This window comes from Camarhynchus parvulus, chromosome 12, assembly GCF_901933205.1.
Source record: "Camarhynchus parvulus chromosome 12, STF_HiC, whole genome shotgun sequence".
In the NCBI taxonomy this organism is placed as follows: Eukaryota; Metazoa; Chordata; class Aves; order Passeriformes; family Thraupidae; genus Camarhynchus; species Camarhynchus parvulus.
In genome coordinates, this window is record NC_044582.1 from 8,648,566 (window position 1) to 8,667,264 (window position 18,699).

Here is an 18,699-nt window from a genome sequence, read left to right on the forward strand (position 1 = left end):
GGTGCCCCATTAGATGCCAAGAGCTGCAGAAAAACCTGGTATCAGTTAAGATGGAGACAGGACTAAAGAGGAAAAGCCTTCAGCACATCAGCAGCTGGTGGAGCAGAGCACTGGCTTGTCCCAGTCCATTGTCTTTAACAGGAGATCCACGTGGTGGGCTCTTATGGGCAGACATTATTGGCAAATTAGTGGGTGTTCCTCAGCTCTCTTTTCTTAAAAGTTTCCTTTTGAAATTTTTATTTACACAATATGAAAAGCAAACAAAAGCTGCAAGTGAAATTTCCTCCTGTACTGCAGAGCAATCTTAGCACCACCTATTACAGACCTTTGTAATGCAGAACTTCACAAAAAGTTCCTGTGCCACTTGCTCTGGACAAGACCAACAGATGCTTTCCAATCCTCAGTGGGAGCACAGCATTTTCTTAAGCTGATGAGGCAAGATCCTGCTTGCCTCCAAGGACATACAGACCCTGGCCCTGGGGAGGACCAGGGGCAGCAGACAGGTCCCTGCTATCCAGCATGGGAGCTGCATTCAGGGTGACAGAGTGAAAGCAGGAGGATGGAGTGGCAAATGGAAGTATTGAGCTATGGCTCTTGATATGCCCCCTGTCCCCTCCCCATCAAAATAAACATCTGCCCTGTTAATAAACACACCAGAGTGTGCTGCAGTGAGCAGCCCTGCACACTGAGGTTTAGCAGCCTGTGAAGGAAACTATAAAATGTCAAACCCCAATGAAAGCCCATAAAGACAGATCAGTTTGAAACCAAATGCCAGTCATTCCCAATCACTAACACTGCTCTGAAGAAATCCATTCTCTTTCCTTGAGGGGCATTCACAAAGCTGAGTGGATCTCTGAGGTTACAGTAAGAGATCTTTAGACATTAGCTGGTGCAGAAACCTCCACCTATTTCATGCACTCATTCCTCTAAACCAGGAAGTGAGAATGTCTCCTGCTTTGATTTTCTTCCTTTTGTGTCACCTAATCTCTATTTGCTAATCTTCCTGATCCAATTAGAGACAATCAAACATTATATATCTTACACCACCCCTGTGCTTTTGTCCTTGGACCAAAAGAGCCCATCTTTTTCCCTTCTCATTTCTGAGATGATGAAGTGAGCAGTGGCACAAAAACACCTGCAGAGAGGCTCAGGGAGGACATCACCTCAGCTGTGGCACTACAGATCCCTGCCATGGGCTGAGAGCATCTGAGATTCCCCACAATGCGTTCACCTTCTTCTGTGGACACACAGCTGCCCCACCCCTGCCCATGTGTGACATTAAAAGCTTGGGGAGAGTCCCCTTATTCCCCTGATATTTGTTCAGCATATTTCAGCTCTTCAGAGTCCTGCAGCCCCTCCTCCTCATCGCTGGGAACAGCCTTTCTTTGCCTCTGTGCCCAGAAGGATGTAGCACCAGCCTCTGGCGGCTGTGCCTCAGTGAAAACTGACTGCCCAGAGCTTCCTGTGCAAAGCTGTCCTCTCTCAGCTGGCTGTGCAATGCTGTCCCTTGTCACTCTTGGCCTTCCAGACCAGCTTCCTCAAATTATCATTATAATGTTCTAACATACAGAAATTAAAAAAGGGAACTAAAATGCAGTAAATGCACAAAATGTTGCCTTGATACTCCAAGCTTTGTCAGGCTTTGATTTATCTTGTCTAAAGCAGATTCCCCCTGCTTCTGCTGGCATTTTGTTCATTAGAAGTCTGCTATTGCATGAGCACCTATGCATTTCCACTGGCAAGAGCACAGACCCAGGCAAGAGCACAACCTGCCCTGTCCCCTAATCCCTGCTTGCAGTACCAATACTGTTCTGGTAATCTGCTAATGCTTTCACCTTTGCAATCCTCTGATAGTTGCCAAGTCATAGAGCAGCATCACACGAAAACAAAAAGGTAGCTCTGGACAAGCCTTGATCACCAGATACCAACTACAGGAAGCAACTGCAGTCACTTTATCTCATGGCAGATCTCCAGTCTGTGGTGCAGAGGACACTGAACACAGTGCAGGGATTGTGTCTGTGCTCACCAGCATCTGCTGGAGGATGAACATCTTAAAGCCCTGGTACAGGGCCTAAACGCAGCCACTGAAACCTGAGCCCCGCAGGGAGGGTGGGGCTGACCTGCCGTGATGCAAAGCCCGATTGTGCCAAGTCCCCTCACACCAGACACAAGAGACACATAAAAGAAATGGCTTTGGACTCTTTTGACAGCTTCCCCCTGTTCAATAGCAACAGCCACAAAACCACTGCAGAGTTATCATCTCTTTGATACTGGGAGGTGGCAATGCTGGCACCTTCCCTTAGCTGCCAGCTCAGTCCCTGAGATGAGAAGGTCCAAATACCTGCTCTGCCTTGAGTCAGCCTCCTGCAGAGGCTGTGGACACCATGCTGAGCACAGGGGATATCCTTACACAAGTATCCATGTTGGCCCTGGCAAGCCAGGCAAGCCCGTGCTGCTGGTCATGGTGTAAGGTGGGCACTGCATGGCTTTGTGCTTGCTGCAGTTATCTGGGCCTAGACTGGTGGAAACCAAAGCCCATGGAAAAGTCACAGAGGAAGAGTTATTTCCATGGTCCAGACTTTGTGCTTGGAGCCAGACAGGCATCCACATACTATTTATAACCATAAATCCATGAGGTTGTCACACAAATAATGACAATCACCTGAGCCTCCTGCGGGTCTCCCAGCTGCCCTGCCTCCCCATCTACAGAGGTTCTCCAACACCACCACCACCTTCCCACTTTTACAGCCAGTCATAAATACCAGATAATTATTTTTTTACAGCTGCATTGGGAGGTATGCTAGGTAATTTCATATGATTGTTCTCATACTCAATTGGAGAAGATGATCCAGAGACTGAAGTAACTTCCGTGAGGCCAGAGTTAGTCAGTTACTTTGTCAGATCCGTGCCCCTCTAAACACATTCTGAAAGGCTAAAGACATTCTGAAAGGCTTTTCAAACCACAGGAATGGTATAAAAATAGGTACAGGGAGAGATGAACAGCCAGCACAGAACTGCACAGGCTTTTGCAGAACTGGCCTTGCTTCAGGGATCAAGGTTTTGAATGAGGAGTGTGTTACCAAAGCAGCAGGTTCCATGAACTGTCACTTACCGAGCACTGAAGCCTTCACAGTGCAGATCTGGTGAGCCTGAGAGCTCTCAGCTCATGCCATTAGTGGCTTTTAAGCCATGAGGGCAGGCAGGACAGGCCAGTGGCTGGCAGGGCCTGGAACACTTTGCAGGTGCTGCTCTTCTCTGCATGGGTTGGACCAGCCACGTGAGCTCTGCATCCAGCATTTTGTGACAAAGGTGGCCATGTCATGCTGTTGTTGCACTCAGAATGTGTCATGGGACAGGAGCCTGGAGCCACATGACCTCTGTGAGTGGGACAGGTGACTTGCATGTTGCTTCTTCCTTAGCAGTGAGTCAATGCCCAAAGATGTCTCAAAGACAGCTCTCTGTGGGTAGGAACCAATCTGGCTGCAATGCAGCACACTCTCTGGGTCTGCAGGTCTATCCTGCATCCCAAGAGACAGGAGCTGTCTGCAGAGGCCTGGGAAGTTCCTCTGGGACCCTCCATGGGAAGGACACAGACATGTCCCACAGCAGGATTCCCACCTCAAACATCAGGCAAGGCACAGGGTGCTACATGTTAACTTCACATCTATCTGCTTCAGCTCTTTTCAAGCGACAGATTTTTGCAATGCCCTCTTGTCTGCTCTAAAAGGAGAAGCAAATCCTGTATCAATGGTAACCACAAGAAGCTGGAATAATTTTGAGTACATGTTTTCAAAGACTGTGACAAAGATACTCAGCCTTGAAGGATAAGGGTGTGTGGGCACTGAGGTTTGCTTTGCTTGTATCTTGGACAACACTTTTCAATGCCTGGTATCTCAGCAGCTGCATTTCTGACCCCAGGGAGTTATGACTCACTGTTTGCAAATCTCTGAGCCACCAAATTGAAGGTATGCCTTGCAAAGCATGATCCTGAACTGAAATGCTTATAAGTGAGTGTTACAGCTCTCCAGTTATTCTGTTCCAGCACTCAGGGCTGGCTCCATATCACTGCCTAAATTTCTGGCAAATAGAAATCAGCGCCTCTTACTTTGTTTAGATAAACAGGATCTCTCTGGGTTTGTCTTCTTCAGTGAAGTTCTCAACCAACCCGTGAGCACTGAGGCTACAGAAGATGCATTATCCCACCTATCCCAGCACAACACCAGCCTGAGGAACATCTGTTCTGCCCAGTTGCTTCAGACACCAACATCAGAGCTGAGGCTGGCCTTCTGGGGGCTAAGGCTGTCTTCTAGCTGCTTTCTGGGTGACCTGTGTGGGGTTAAGTGAGCCACCGTCTGCCATCCTTTGTGTTGGTTCGCTGACTCAGGGACAAACAACACAAACATCTTATCAAACATTTCTTAGCAGGCAGGCAGGAGAGCTTTGTGTGGGTAGCCCAAGGCCTTCAGAGAAATAAATAAGAACAAATGATCAAAAGGCCCTCACATTTCTTTTTTCCTTGATCATTAACATTTTTCTTATCAGGAAAGTGACTGCATACAGTGCTGCAGACCAATGCTGTTCACAAGGGGTTAATGCTCCCTCTCTTTGGAGACCTGTGATGGGAAGGAATCACCACCATCCATCTGGCAGGGCATGATGAGGCAGTCTCTTGGGAAGGGGCCACTGCTGACCACCACATCCAGACATGCCAGGGTCCATGAACAGCTGCGCTTGGGTCAGAGGTTTTGGTCCAACCAGGCAGGGGCTCAGGGGTGCCTTTGCTGGAGAAATGGAAATCCCAGCTGGCACTTCACAGAACAGGATCCAGGAAGGTCCTTGCCAGCGGATTCAAAAATTTAGTAACCTGGTGAGAAATCTGCATTATCTCACTGCTGGAACTCGGGGCTCTTGGAGGGACCTAAACAACTGCCAATCTGTAAATGACCCCCCTCTTGTTTGCTGTCAGTGGGATCCTCAACTTCCTGCTGTGTGTGGCAGATCCTGCAAAACTGAAGCTTTAAAATCCAGGTTTAAACTCTCTGTGAACAACAGGCTCCTAAGTAGATACACCAGCATGTGCTTCCCTTTCCAAAAGCAAGCTGAGAAAGAGGAGTTGCTCCATGTGAAGATAGGAACTCCCTCATTGTGCAGAGTGGCCAGTGACAATTCATTGCCAGACTTCATTGCCACTGAGGATGGATGGACCACAGAACTGTACTGTTCTCAGCTGGGTCCTGGCACCACATTTGCCAGACCTTAAAGGGTCAGAAGGAAAAATGCAACAGCATTTATCAGAGAGATAGGCACTAAATCCCACAGCAGTCCCGTGCGGTGCCACTGCATCACCGCACAGCCTTTCCCTCACCTTCTGTCCTTCACCCCGGGGACAAACCACCTCCTGAAGTGACCCCAGCAGAGGCACTGCACACCCAGAGCCTGGCAGGCAGCGGGAAGGCACAATGAAACCTGCACATCCTTCACCCTGGGGACAAACCACCTCCTGAAGTGACCCCAGCAGAGGCACTGCACACCCAGAGCCTGGCAGCTAGCGGGAAGGCACAATGAAACCTGCAGATCCCTGCAGCGCGAGGTGCCCGCTGCCCCGCAGGTCCGGGCGTTCTCACAAAGAGCGCATCACAAACAGCCTCGCCGGGGACTGCTGCGGAGATGCTGCGGGGGGGAGCCGGGTCCTGCCTGCCATTGTTTGTTGTCGTTGCCAAGGTGAGGCTGCAGCGACCGGGGCGGGGCGGCCACCGCCGGGCGGGGCCGATGGGCGGGGCCGATGGGCGGGGCCTCCCCACCGCGCCCCCGCCAGCACCGCCCCTCCGGCGCGCCACGGGCGCCCCCTGGCGGCGACGCGCGGGCATGGCGGGGGTGCGGCCGAGGGGACATGGCCGAGGGGACAGGGACACGGCCAGAGCGCAGGTGAGGCTTTTTGTCACCCCTCACAGCTGCGAACCGGCTCCATCGCCCAGGCTGGACGGGGCACAAGTGTCTCCGCTGCCTGCAGCTGCCGGCCAGGACCGCAGCACGCCCAGCCCAGGTCAGGGATCTCAGCACCAGCCTCTCAGGTGTTCCTACCTTGATTCTGCTGCAGGCTCTTTCAATGTATTTATCGCTGTGATTTCAGCCAAACGCGGCTGCTGTTGCCTCCATCACTGGCCCTGGGAGGTTGCAGCCCTGGGGCAAACAAGCAGATGAAGATGTGTAATTCTCTATCAGGCTGTACAAGGATTTGTTGATCTGCAGCACAAGGGTGAGATGAAGCTGCTGCCCAGGCGCCAGCAGGTCTCCTTTCTGCCCACAGCTAGGACTCCCAGCCTCCTCCTCTGGAGCCTGGAAGGACAGCAGGTTCCCTGCCTCTTTGGTTCTCAGCATCTGTCCTTTCCAAGATAGGCTCTTTTGCCCTCCTCTCTCCTCCTCTGGCTTTGCCAGTCCACCAAAAGCATTTTCAAGCTGTGGGTGTAGCCCGGTCCTGTGTGAACTGTGAAATACTTGAGTGGCAGCCCTGATCACACTCTCATTTTTAAAATATAGTTAAAATACCGCTGTTCCCTCTATCCAAAACACATTGTGATCCTGTGACAAAATCCAGAGCCACCCAGCCCAAGGCAGCTCTCCTTGTGTGGACCACATACCTTGCTCAGGTTTTCCATTTTAACTGTACACGTGTAACAGATCTTTTTCATTGACAGCCTACCAGTGCCTGCCTATGGCTATTTCAGTTACATTTTTAGTAAGCTTTAAGAAGAGTTTGAAGTACCTTTAAAAAGATGAAATGTCCTCTTTTCCACATTTTTTTCTCCTTATTTCAACAACACTCATCACACAGTAGTCTCACCCCTTGCAGGACTCACAGATGCTCTCCCACATTCTTCCAGGAGGTTTTCCCTGAATGTTTCCCAATGCTTCATACAATTGCTGTGCACAGGCAGGTTTCTTTCATTATTTTTTCCTGAGTCTTGTGGTCTGACAAGGAGAGAAAAAGAGATTTTTTTTTAAAACCAGGAAAAAAATATTTTAAAGAAAGGTGAACTGTATAAGGAGTGGAGAGGGAGGGGCTACTGCAGATAACTAAATTAACTTGAAAAAATCCAGAGGAGCAGTCCCTGGACAGACAGTGCCCCATCACCACTTTCTCTGCAAAGGCATGATGTGTTTCCCGGGTAGCTAAACAAAGAGTAGGAACCAAGCTCCAACCAGCCCCCCTAAGTCCACCATTCCATGGAAATCACAGGCAAACCCCAAATAAGAATAATAGTGTGTTTTGCTTGGCAGAGGCTCAGTGTGAGTTTTGCTGACAAGTTAAAAAATGAGGTTGTAAAAATAATGAAACTGGAAGAATGTTGTTGTTCTTTTTCTCCAGCTGCTTTTTGAGGGCCTTAGCAAAGCTAAGCAGACTCTGCCACCACTCAGCCACCTCATACCTGTGCTCTCATGGCTGGCAACTGCCAACACCTTGCTTAGGACTGAATAAAGAGAGAGAAATGCCCTCTGCCTCCCACTGGCAGCCAAAAGGCTGATTTTACCTACACAGGGTTAAACAGTGAAACACCAATAAAATCTGAAGCAGGGAGTTTTTTTCAGGATCACTGATAGATTTGTACTCAAATCTTCAAGGGGTTACCAGGATGACTTCTGCTACACATACCCAGCCCTGTTTATTCTCTTTTGTCCCTGACCTGGGCTCCTCAGAGAGCAACACATTGTATCGTGGTCCCTGCATATTCCTGGTGCAAGCTCCCCTCTGGCATGAGGATCACAGCAGAATAAATCCTGTTCCCTGCTGCTACAGGCTGCAGTGTGCTTCTGTGGTCACAGCCAACCACTCCTCATAGAAAACAACTTCTCCTTCCCTCCTTGAGAGCAAACTGCTCTGACAGATGACATAGCTCTGAGTTTGGCATCAGCCCTGTGTAAACACAGGAGCACAGAGCCTTTCCTGGGGTGCGGTTCTGGTCATGCCCTTTCCTGCCAGAGGCATTTATTGGCCCACGATGGTCCCTCAGCCCTGGCAGATGGCTCCATCCGGCTGTTCCCTCCCACTGCTCCAGCTCTGGGGCTGGCACACCCTCTCCACAGCACAGGGGAGCTGGGGCACTCTGCCAGTGCCTGCAGGGCACCAGGGGCCGGTCACCTCTCATGCTGCTTCCTGACCTGCAGCTCTCTGCTGGAGGGGGACATTCCTTGCAATGAGAGAACAAAAAAAAAAAAACATATAAAGAGACAAAAAAAAAAGCAGTTCTGAACTCCTGTCTCTCTCTGTTACTTGGCACCACGCCTGGGTAGCTAGATATGCACACAGGCACTGCATAGCCTGCAAGCTGTCCCCAGGCTGTCCCTGGAGCTGTCCCAGCCACCATCACAGCCAGCCAGGGGCCACCTGCAGCTGTGACTGACCCCATGCATGAAGGACAGCCTGGCTCTGCTCACAGGGCAGTGGCAAGAAGGGCCTGCAGAGCCAAACTCAGCCTTGAACAAGCCCAAAGGCAGCACCTTTTCAACCCAAAGACAAATTTAGTCTATGTGGTAGGGCTGAAGTCTTGAAACAGATGATGCACAGGCTCAGCATGACTCAATTATCACAATTAGAAATGGATTCAAACACGGGCTTAGTGTACAACAGTCTGGTTCAGAGCTCACCAGGGTCTGGGATGGGTCACATATTGAAACTGGCATTCACCAGCCAGGTCAAATCCAGCCTCTGAGATGAACCCATTGGAGAGAAATTTTTGGCCTAGGACAACTGAAGCCCAATTATTTCCAGACATAAGGGACATAGGCATTTATTTCTTCCCCTCCCTTTACCAGGAGAAATTGCCCTAAGGGAAAGAGGGAAATAAGAGCTGCATGTGTTATTAAAGAGGCCAACTGGAGTTCATTTATTCCGTGTGACACATGGAAGGACAGTGACAGCCATTCCTAGCAGAGGAACTTGCAGACCCAACCAGGGAGTCCCCAGATGCAGCACTGCTGGCCAGCCCTTAATTAGAGGTGGCTGTTCTGCTCAGCCTCTCATGTTTCACAGTTGCTTCCCCCTGAACATGCCTACCCAGCTCCAGGCCCCAAAGCCCAGCTCTTTGGACAAGGCCAAGATAAACAGGCTTTTCCTGGAGAGCAGAGGGACTTGGAATATTTCCCTGGCTGGAAACATGAGGCTGAGGAGGTGGAACCCACCCCTGCAGGCATCTCCTGCTGTGCTGCTGGAAGAGAACACCACTGTCACCGAAACACGGTGACAAAACTACCTGCTTGTGCTAGGATATACTTACAGGCGAGTTGCCAAGTTCACAGGCATTTATATATTTACCTACATAAATCAAAGGGAAATTCAAGTAATTTGCCAAGAAAATTTCCATGACAGGAATTTGGGGTTGGGGCAGGGGTGGTAAGGGAAGAAGAGAAAAGCTAGCTGAGAAATTATGCTGTTTTGAACATAGCACACCAGGAGACATCCCATTCTATTTAGCCTTTGCCAAGGGGCTGTTTGACTCCATATCCAAACACGTAATTTAGGAAATCCTCTTCCGATACTTGGCAATCTCAGGCCAAATCAAAGAATTATCTCTGTGACTCTATTAGGATCTTAAAGAAAGATTGAGTCCTGGATCACATTATGCAAACATGAAAGGTCTGCTGTCCCACAGGGCTCACAGGCAAAAGCCCTGCTCTGGCAATCACAGCAGACAACATCCGTTCCTTGCTTTTATCTGCCTTAGATATTTGAGAATAAAGTGTCAATCACCTCTTCCCCAGTCATGTGTTAAACCACTAACATTTTCCTTTCCCAGCTGCCTTAAGTCAGTGCAGGGCTGGTTACCATGCTCTGACTACCTGCAGCACTTCCACTCTGGCATCACCTAGCTGTCAATTATCTGTGGTTTTTTTATCAGAAAATTTGGGTTCATCCTAACTCTATTTGTGTTAAACCTCACCTTCAACAATGTGTGCCAGGCCAGTGTGATGAACTGTGCCAATGTGAGGATCATTAATTCAACAGCACAAAAAGCACCAAAGTCCATCCCTTTTGCAGTGCCTGGTGCTACATCCCAGTGCCATCCACACTGACAGCTCCTCTGAGCCATCCTGTGCCCAACACCTCCCAATGCCTTCCCATCCCTGTGCCCAACACTGCCCAATGCCTTCCCATCCCTGTGCCCAACACTTCCCAATGCCTTCTCATCCCTGTGCCCAACACCTCCCAATGCCTTCCCCTCCCTGTGCCCAACACCTCCCAATGCCTTCCCATCCCTGTGCCCAACACCTCCCAATGCCTTCCCATCCCTGTGCCCAACACCTCCCAATGCCTTCCCATCCCTGTGCCCAACACCTCCCAATGCCTTCCCATCCCTGTGCCCAACACCTCCCAATGCCTTCCCATCCCTGTGCCCAACACCTCCCAATGCCTTCCCATCCCTGTGCCCAACACTGCCCAATGCCTTCCCATCCCTGTGCCCAACATTTCCCAATGCCTTCCCATCCCTGTGCCCAACACAGGACTGACATTCTGGCCCCTGGAAGCCCTGTCAAGAATCAGCCACTGCTAAAATCATGGAGAAACAGAACTGCTTTGTGCCGTGGTAGGAGAGGAGGCTGAGGAGCATCTGAAAGCCCTGAGCAACACCGCAATATTTGATATAGTTGTTTTTCCGCTCTTTTTCGGGCAGAAAAAGAAATGGGAAACCCCAGCACGGCCAAACAAGCAGCGTTTGACCGGCGCCGAGGCCTGCCGAGGCCGGGGAGCTCAGCACCGGCAGGGGCACAACGCCCAGCGGGAACACCCAAGCTCGCCGATAGGGCCAGGCCGCCGGGAAGCGCCGGAGCTGCGCGAGCCGCAACCACCCCCGGGACTCCGGCAGAGCCCGCCCAGCTTCTCACCTCAGGCACGGCGGAAGGCGGGGAGGAGGGGGCCGGGCCTCCAGCGCCGGTGGGCGCCGCCATCGCGCGCCTCCTCCCCCACCGGGCGCCGCCATCTTGTGCTGTGCCCGTACAGCGCGGGCGCCGCCATCTTGTGCCCTCCCCGCGCGGTGTGCCGGCCATGGCGGGGCTGCCGTGCCGCCTGCTGCTCCTCTGCCTGGCGGCCGCCGCGGCCAGCGCCGATCTAGTGCTGGAGGAGGTGCGGCGCTCGCTGGACCTCAGCACGCACCTGGCCAAGATCTCGGCCGAGCTCAGCCTCGCCAATGCGCCGGGCGGCGCGGCCGCCTCCACCTTCCTGCTGGCGCTGGAGCCCGGGCTGGAGCCCCGCCTGGCCCACCTGGGCGTGCAGGTGAGCGAGGGGAGCGGGCACCGAGCGCCGCGCCCGGGGGCCGGGGGCGCTGCCCGGCCCTGCGCCCGAAGGGACACGTCGGCACTGCCGGGTCCTCAGCGCCGCTCCCGGATCCCGCGGCCGGCCGGGAATGGGGGTGTGTGTGGCGGGGTGAGGGCGGGAGTGGCAGGCCTGGAGGCCATGAGGGGGCGATTCACACCGTCAGGCTGGGCTGGGGTCGCCGCCAGCACGGACGGAGCAGGGCTGGCAGCCCCTGGGGACGGGGGACACGGCCCTTACCCGCAGGAGGGTCGGAGGAGCAGGAGAGCAATACTTCTGTCCTAGCCCCAGAGATACTGTCACTTTAGATAACTCTACATACTGCAGAGAGAGGTACATGCAGTGCTTTGTGATATATCTGTGTGCAGAGTTCTGTAGTGTATACCTTGATGGGTGAAGCCATATTCCCCGTGGTCTGCTCACTCCTCAGTCACAAGGGAAATCACAAAAGCATTTGATCAATATTCTCATCTGTGCAACTTACGGTGACTGTGCCAGCTTGGGAACCAGGCTGAGGGAACATGGGAACACACAGCACACTGATCCTGTATGTTGCTTGGGAGCAGGTGAAAGGCGAGGAAGAGGAAGAGAATGCCTTGGAAGTGAAAGAGACCAAAGTTAAGGGCAAAAGGTGAGTATTACCCTCGAAGGCGAATACCAGGAGGTGTGCATGGGGGGTTCATAGCTGTCCTCACAGTGAAGCAGAGATAATCCCCCAGTTCCATGCACCTAGAGATCAGAAGTGTTTTCTTCCTCAGCTGTGCTCAGTCTCTTGTACTCAGTGCCTTGAGTAATGCCCTGGCCCCCTGGGACACCAGGTGAGAGAAGCGTTTGGTCATGCTCTTACCCATTCCTCCATTCTGAGCTCTCAGGTGGTTGGCAGTGGTGACTACAGAGAGTTTAGTGCCCTGTGGCAGTGTGTAGAGCACCACAGAGTGCTGGGTACCATGGCCCAGTGCAGGCTCTTCCTGCTGCCAGGAGAGAGGATGCTGCTGTTTCCATCAGGCTCTGTACAGCCAAGCTCAGAATATTATGTAGGTGCTGCAGGCAGGTGTTCTCTGAGCCATGAGAGGTGAGCAGTGCCTGTAAAATGACAGCACAGTGCTGCTGGGTTTGAAGAATACAGTGCCCGTGGAGTTAAGATGCCAGGGGAGACCTTAGCTTCTGACATGGCTGGATGTCTCATTTGATCCTGCCCTTGGGCCACCAGGTATGACGTGAAGTATGTTTGCTTCTGGCATCACCTCGGTCTGTCCAGTCCAAATCCTTACAGATTTGGTGGAGTCTCAATCCATTCTGTAGAACCTCAGTCCAAAACCTTGCTCCCGTTCTGGCCATTCCTTAATTTCAGATCATGTGGGCAAAAATCTGAGAATGAACAGATTTTGTGGGAACAAGTGCTTAAGATGTTTGTGATTTGTCTTCTGGACTTGTGCCTATGCTTCCTTTGATGCAGATCATTCCTGTCATCTGGAGAAGAATGGAAAAAACTCTTGCTGAAGCTTTATAAATGCAGGATTAGGGAGGAGTATGTCACCATTCCTCTTCCCAAAAGGGAACTAGGTGTTTTTTTGTGAAGCAAAGACTGTAACTGTGCCTGGACACGGTTGAGCCTGTACTGCTTCCCCAGCACAGTAATCACACCTGCTGGGACAAGACATCTCTATGTCTTGGAGGAGCAATTGAAATACCTGCCCAAATCACACATTACACACGTGTTATGTGGTCAGCTGTCCCCAGGGGATGTTGCAGTGGGTGGAGCTGAATGTTCTCTCCAGGGAGATCCCACATGACACTCCTGTTCTTCTCCCTTCCAGTGGGAAGCTCTTCTCGGTGAAGCTGCCCTCTCCTTTGGCCCCAGGAGCCAAGGTCCGTGTCTCTGTTGAAATGGTTTTCACGCACGTCTTGCAGCCCTATCCCACCCACATCACCCAAAGTGAGAAGCAGTTTGTGGTCTTTGAAGGAAATCACTATTTTTACTCACCATACGTCACCAAGACCCAAACAACTCGTGTCAAGCTGGCCTCCAGGAACGTGGAGAGTTACACCAAGCTGGGCAACCCTTCCCGCACTGAGGACACGATTGAATATGGCCCGTTCAAGGACATCCCTCCATACAGCCAGGTAAATTTCTGTGCAAGGGGGTTGTGGCTCTGCAGAGAGCACTTTACAGACGTGGAAGATGTGTCTCAGAGGCTGGAGAGTGGGAAGCTTTCACGTAGAAATCGCAGGTCAGGCATGAGTTAAACTGTGTGCCAGGAACATGTGCATCTGCCAAGGAGGGTTCTCTGTGCCACATGGAGTGGATCATTGTGAGGGAAGCTTGCTACTTTAAATCTGACAGTTCATCTTTTTCCCCCTCATTAGGACACTCTGAAGGTGCACTATGAAAATAACAGTCCCTTCCTGACCATCACCAGCATGACACGAGTCATTGAGGTGTCTCACTGGGGGAACATTGCTGTTGAAGAGACAGTTGATTTAAAGCACACAGGAGCAGTGCTGAAAGGGCCTTTCTCCAGATATGACTACCAGAGACAGCCAGACAGTGGGATCTCTTCTGTCAAGTCTTTTAAGGTTGATATTTTGCACGTGTATTTTTATAACTGTGACTTCCCCTTTTCTTAGATCCCCAGAGGAAAAAACAAATGAAGTTGTCCTTTGCCTTTTGTTTGGTAACCATACCTCAGTAATAAGGGAATATTAAAACTCTGGTCTGTTTTCAGAAAAAGCTTGTGCTGCATAGGAATAGCTTTTGGAAGCAGCATTAGGAGGTTATACACTTTATTGCATTTGCTGGTCCAATAGACTGCACATAACAGGGCATGCAGTGTTTTTCCACACTCCCACCCCTCCAATCTATCTCAGGGACCCTCTAAATCCCTTACTCCTAATATTGAGATCTCTGTTTTGGTTTTCCACCGTGCAAGGACCATTCATTCTGTCCCCACCCCTTTACTTTCAGAGTTGCCTCTCTGTCATATCTTCCTCATGTTGAACGGGATTAATTGGAAACTCACCCGTTCATTCCTTGCTCACAAAGCACACAACAAGAATTAAAGCTGTGGCTCTGCTAGCCAGATGTAAAAAGTGTTATGTGTTCTCATCTGAACCAAAAGCTTTCTCGCTGCTTGGTGCCTTCAGGATTGATTGTTGTAATTCTCTAGGGTGGTGCAGCCAAACTGAAATCTCATTTTGCTGAGTGTAAAGCTAGCAAGCCAAGTCAGCTAGGGCAGCAAGTTGGAGTGAAAAGGGAATTGTTGTCCTGGTGGGCATGATGATCCCTTGCTGTCTGGGGAGTTTGAAACTCAGCTGGAGAAAGCACATTCATTTGGACGCCAAGCGATTTTAGTGCTGGCAGCCACTTGTGGGATTGCTTATAATAGCACAATTTTACCACTCAGTGCAACTGAATGGCCATTTTGTCATGTCTCATGTGGGAGCACAGTTTCTCAATCCTTACCAGCCTTTATTGGTTTTGCCAGTTACACTGAAAGTAACTCCCCTCTGATGCACTCACTGCTGCTTCTCTCCATACAGACCATTCTCCCAGCTGCTGCTCAGGACGTCTATTACAGAGATGAAATTGGGAACATCTCCACCAGCCACCTTCTTGTCCTGGATGACTCTGTGGAGATGGAGATCCGTCCCCGATTCCCGCTTTTTGGGGGCTGGAAAACCCATTACATCATTGGCTATAACCTGCCAAGCTACGAATATCTCTACAATCTTGGTGGGTGGCTGAGGGGGAAGGGAATAAAAAACATCCTCCCGTGTGTTTGAAGGTAGTTGTTGTACAGAAAAGAATTGAAAGCTGTGGTATACAGGACCTTAGCAACAACAGTTGCCAGGTATTTTTCTAGAATATGCAAATCTACCTTTTTTGTGCTTCCTTCAGGTTTTTGTAGACATCTGGTTAAAGCATATCTGAGTGAGTTAGTGCCCCCTGCTGCACAATTATCCATGCAAATTATGCTCCTGCTCTGAGTGGGATCTGAGTTTCAAGGCTGTCCCTTGTTCTATGAGGATCTGTAACCACTCTCTGCTCTGCACTTTTAGGTGATCAGTATGCCCTTAAGATGAGGTTTGTTGACCACGTGTTTGATGAGCAAGTTACAGACTCTCTGACTGTCAAGATTGTCCTGCCAGAAGGAGCCAAGTAAGTGTGATTCCTCCTGGCTTATTACTGCAGACAGTGCTGTGTTGGTGGCACTTCTCCAGTCTGCTCTAATGGCCTGGGGACAGTGAATCAAAACCATGACTGTGCATATGGAGGAGATCTTGGAAAACAGCTTTGCTTCCTTCTAGAGCATTGTTTAAACTGCATAATCTACCTTGTGCAAGAGGCTACAACTGCCCAGACGAGTCTTGGGTTACATCATCTCAAACACCATAGAGTCATATGGGACTGTCTGCTTTTACCCACAGGAATATCCATGTGGACAGCCCCTATGAAATCAATCGTGCCTCAGATGAGCTTCACTACACATATCTGGACACTTTTGGACGTCCTGTTATTGTGGCACACAAGAGCAACCTGGTGGAGCAGCACATCCAGGACATCGTGGTGAGTGTGGCCTCTGAGCAGTTGTGCCTCCTCTGAATTCAGCAGCTCGGTCAAAACACCCAAGAAATAAACACTGACTGGACTGCTTGGGTGGTTCTGCTGCTGCCTGAGGAGAGGAGTAAACCCTGCAGTAACATGGGGCACTGCTCAGTGTTTGGAACTTCTCTTGTAGGTTCATTATACCTTCAACAAAATCCTGATGCTGCAAGAGCCTCTCTTGGTAGTTGGAGCCTTTTACATCTTGTTCTTCACTGTGATTGTCTATGTCAGGCTGGATTTCTCCATCACCAAGGTCTGTATGATGAAGAGCCCTGTGGGAATATAAGCAGATTTCTCAGCTGTTGAATGATGATTTTTCATACCAGTAATTCTCACTGAATGTTCCTGCCATTCTTATGTTTTACTGGTTGTTTGAAGTCCTGTTTTTGTTCAACCTGAGCCTTACTCCTGTAGGGCCGATCTGGTGGGTGTCATAAAGCTAACTAGAGTTTTGCTTGCTGTGTAAAAAGGAATCCCCCTTAGAAGAAGGGATGTCTGCAGCTCTCCCTCTGCAGTGCTTTCACTGTTAAACTATTTGTTGGGATGGAATGAGTGCTGAAAGGTGCTTCCCCTAATCAGCACTTGCACCATTCACTTAATTACTGTCAGTTGACTCAATTGTAGAGGGAACAGTTTTTATAACAGTCCTGTGGCAGATTGCAGGCATGGCTTGATGCAGGTCAGAGATATGACTGCTTTAATCTTCCCTCCTGCCCTCTTGCAGGATCCAGCTGCTGAAGCCAGGATGAAGGTTGCCTGCATCACAGAGCAGGTGCTCACTCTGGTGAACAAGAGGCTGGGGCTGTACCGTCACTTTGATGAAGCAGTGAATAAATACAAGCAGTCACGGGACATCTCCACCCTCAACAGTGGCAAAAAGTCTTTGGAGATGGAGCACAAGGCCCTGACAAATGAAATAGCCTCTCTGCAGTCTAAACTGAAGACAGAAGGCTCCGACTTATGTGATAAAGTAAGGAATTCAAATTTATTTTATAAGCTCTCCTGTTCTTGGCTCTGTCAAGTATTCTGCATATGTTTTAATTGGAGATTTCTGCAGCCAGTCTAGGTTGGGTTTTTCCATCTGAAAATGGCTTGATCTCTGCAAGAGTGTGTGAAAAGTGTTATTTTTGCAGTAATCTCATGTATGCAGCCATGTAAGTGTTGCTGGTAAACAGCTGCTTGTGCTGTTTCTTAAGCAGCCCTTGAACCAGCTGTATTTGTACAGGTTAATGCTTTTGTAACACAATCCTAATACTTCTCATCAAGCTCATGGCAGTGACACTTAAGCAAAAAATGGAAACTATCAACAAATTAACAGTTCTGACTCTACTACTCACACCAGTCAACCCAAAATCTTCGCCCTCATCTCTTATTTTCTTGCACATTTACATTTGGTGCTGACAGAATTTTGGTAACATGATGCTCCTTTGGGGGTGTTTTGCTCTGCTGTGTTGAAAGCCATGGCACAATAAGCACACACCCACTGTCCTTCCCTTCAATGTATTTTTATACTTACCTGAAACAGCCACTTAACCCCAAGTGAGGGACACTCCAGTCTCTAAGATCTGTTAGCTAATAGCCACCTTGGTTAATCTCTTACTTAACTCAAAGAGTAGCTCTGTCATTGCAGACCTCCCATCACACACCATGAACATTAACTGTAGGGACACAGCTTCCAGCTGTCAGAGCTGTGATTTAGGTTGAAGCCTTTAAAATCCATCATTAAATACTCTTTCACAGTGTCTTGCCACTATAGCTCCTGGGTCCTTGGAGGCCCTTTTATCTGCACTCCTTAGTTACCCATTCATGGAATATTCCTCGTAATGTGATGGCTCAGGAAGCAACATTTAGGGATCAGAGATGTTTCTACTTAGCAAAAGATGAAGTCAGTGCTATCATCTGCCATCTCTTCTATTCCAGCTTCAGTGTAGGGATTGTTTTGTTCTGTTTTGCTCCTCTAATGCTCCCTGGGTTTGTCACCCTGCCAGGTAAGTGAGATTCAGAAGCTGGATGGCCAGGTGAAGGAGCTGGTGCTGAAGTCGTCGGTGGAGGCGGAGCGGCTGGTGGCAGGCAAGCTGAAGAAGGACACGTACATTGAGAACGAGAAGATGCACTCCAACAAGCGCCAGGACCTGGTCTCCAAAATCGACAACATCCTCGATGCACTCTAACTGTGCTTCAGCAACTGCAGAGGTGTGAAGGGAGGTGAGAGTGATACACTTGGAGCCAAAACTCACTCCCAAAATTAGGGGGAAAGTTGATGTGGAATGTCTGAAAGTGCATTTTGTTTTTAGATTTTTCTATAGAGCCTGTCTGCTCGGCAGCACGTGCTGTGGAAGGAGCCAAGCCATCATGTTTGGCTGGGTAACAGGATTTCTTTACCAGAGGTGAGACTCAGCCAAGTTATGAAACATCTCCTGCTTTTGGTTTGCCCTGTATAGATGTGCTCTGAGTAAACGCACACAAGGAGCCAGTCTGAGCATTGACATGCTTATGGCAAAGCTGAATGTCTCAGCTCTGGAAAGAATAATAAAAGATACCTTTGTTCTACTTTGAAATAAAACAGTCACTGCCTTGTGTCTATGTGTTGTACTGGGGTTGGAGGAGGTGGAGGGGCTGGGTGACCCCATCCTGCCCAGGGCCAGGAGTGCAGTTCCCTGTGGAACCGAGTTCAGCCCTGACCACTACCTGCCTCCTGTGTGCCCTGAAGTCAGAGCTCTGCCACCTCACACAGCCCTGACCCAGACAGGGAAGAAGCCAAGCCCTTGTTCCCCAGGGATGTGCATGC

The 18,699-nt window shown here is 50.0% G+C and overlaps 1 protein-coding gene across 2 annotated transcripts; it reads left to right on the forward strand.

The window, feature by feature from the left end:
- Positions 1-10,941: 10,941 nt before the first annotated feature.
- RPN1 (ribophorin I) lies at positions 10,942-18,485 on the forward strand. Of its 2 annotated transcripts, XM_030956777.1 has the most exons (11): positions 10,942-11,266; positions 11,872-11,936; positions 13,123-13,429; positions 13,673-13,882; positions 14,846-15,038; positions 15,365-15,464; positions 15,734-15,872; positions 16,045-16,164; positions 16,636-16,881; positions 17,900-18,116; positions 18,206-18,476. In XM_030956777.1, the coding sequence occupies exons 1-10, from the start codon at positions 11,039-11,041 to the stop codon at positions 18,080-18,082; spliced, it is 1,791 nt and encodes a 596-aa protein (XP_030812637.1). In that variant the 5' UTR covers positions 10,942-11,038; the 3' UTR covers positions 18,083-18,116; positions 18,206-18,476. The 2 variants fall into 2 exon arrangements, with proteins under 2 accessions (XP_030812637.1, XP_030812636.1); XM_030956776.1 differs by having other exon boundaries at positions 17,900-18,485.
- The last annotated feature ends 214 nt before the right edge of the window (positions 18,486-18,699 follow it).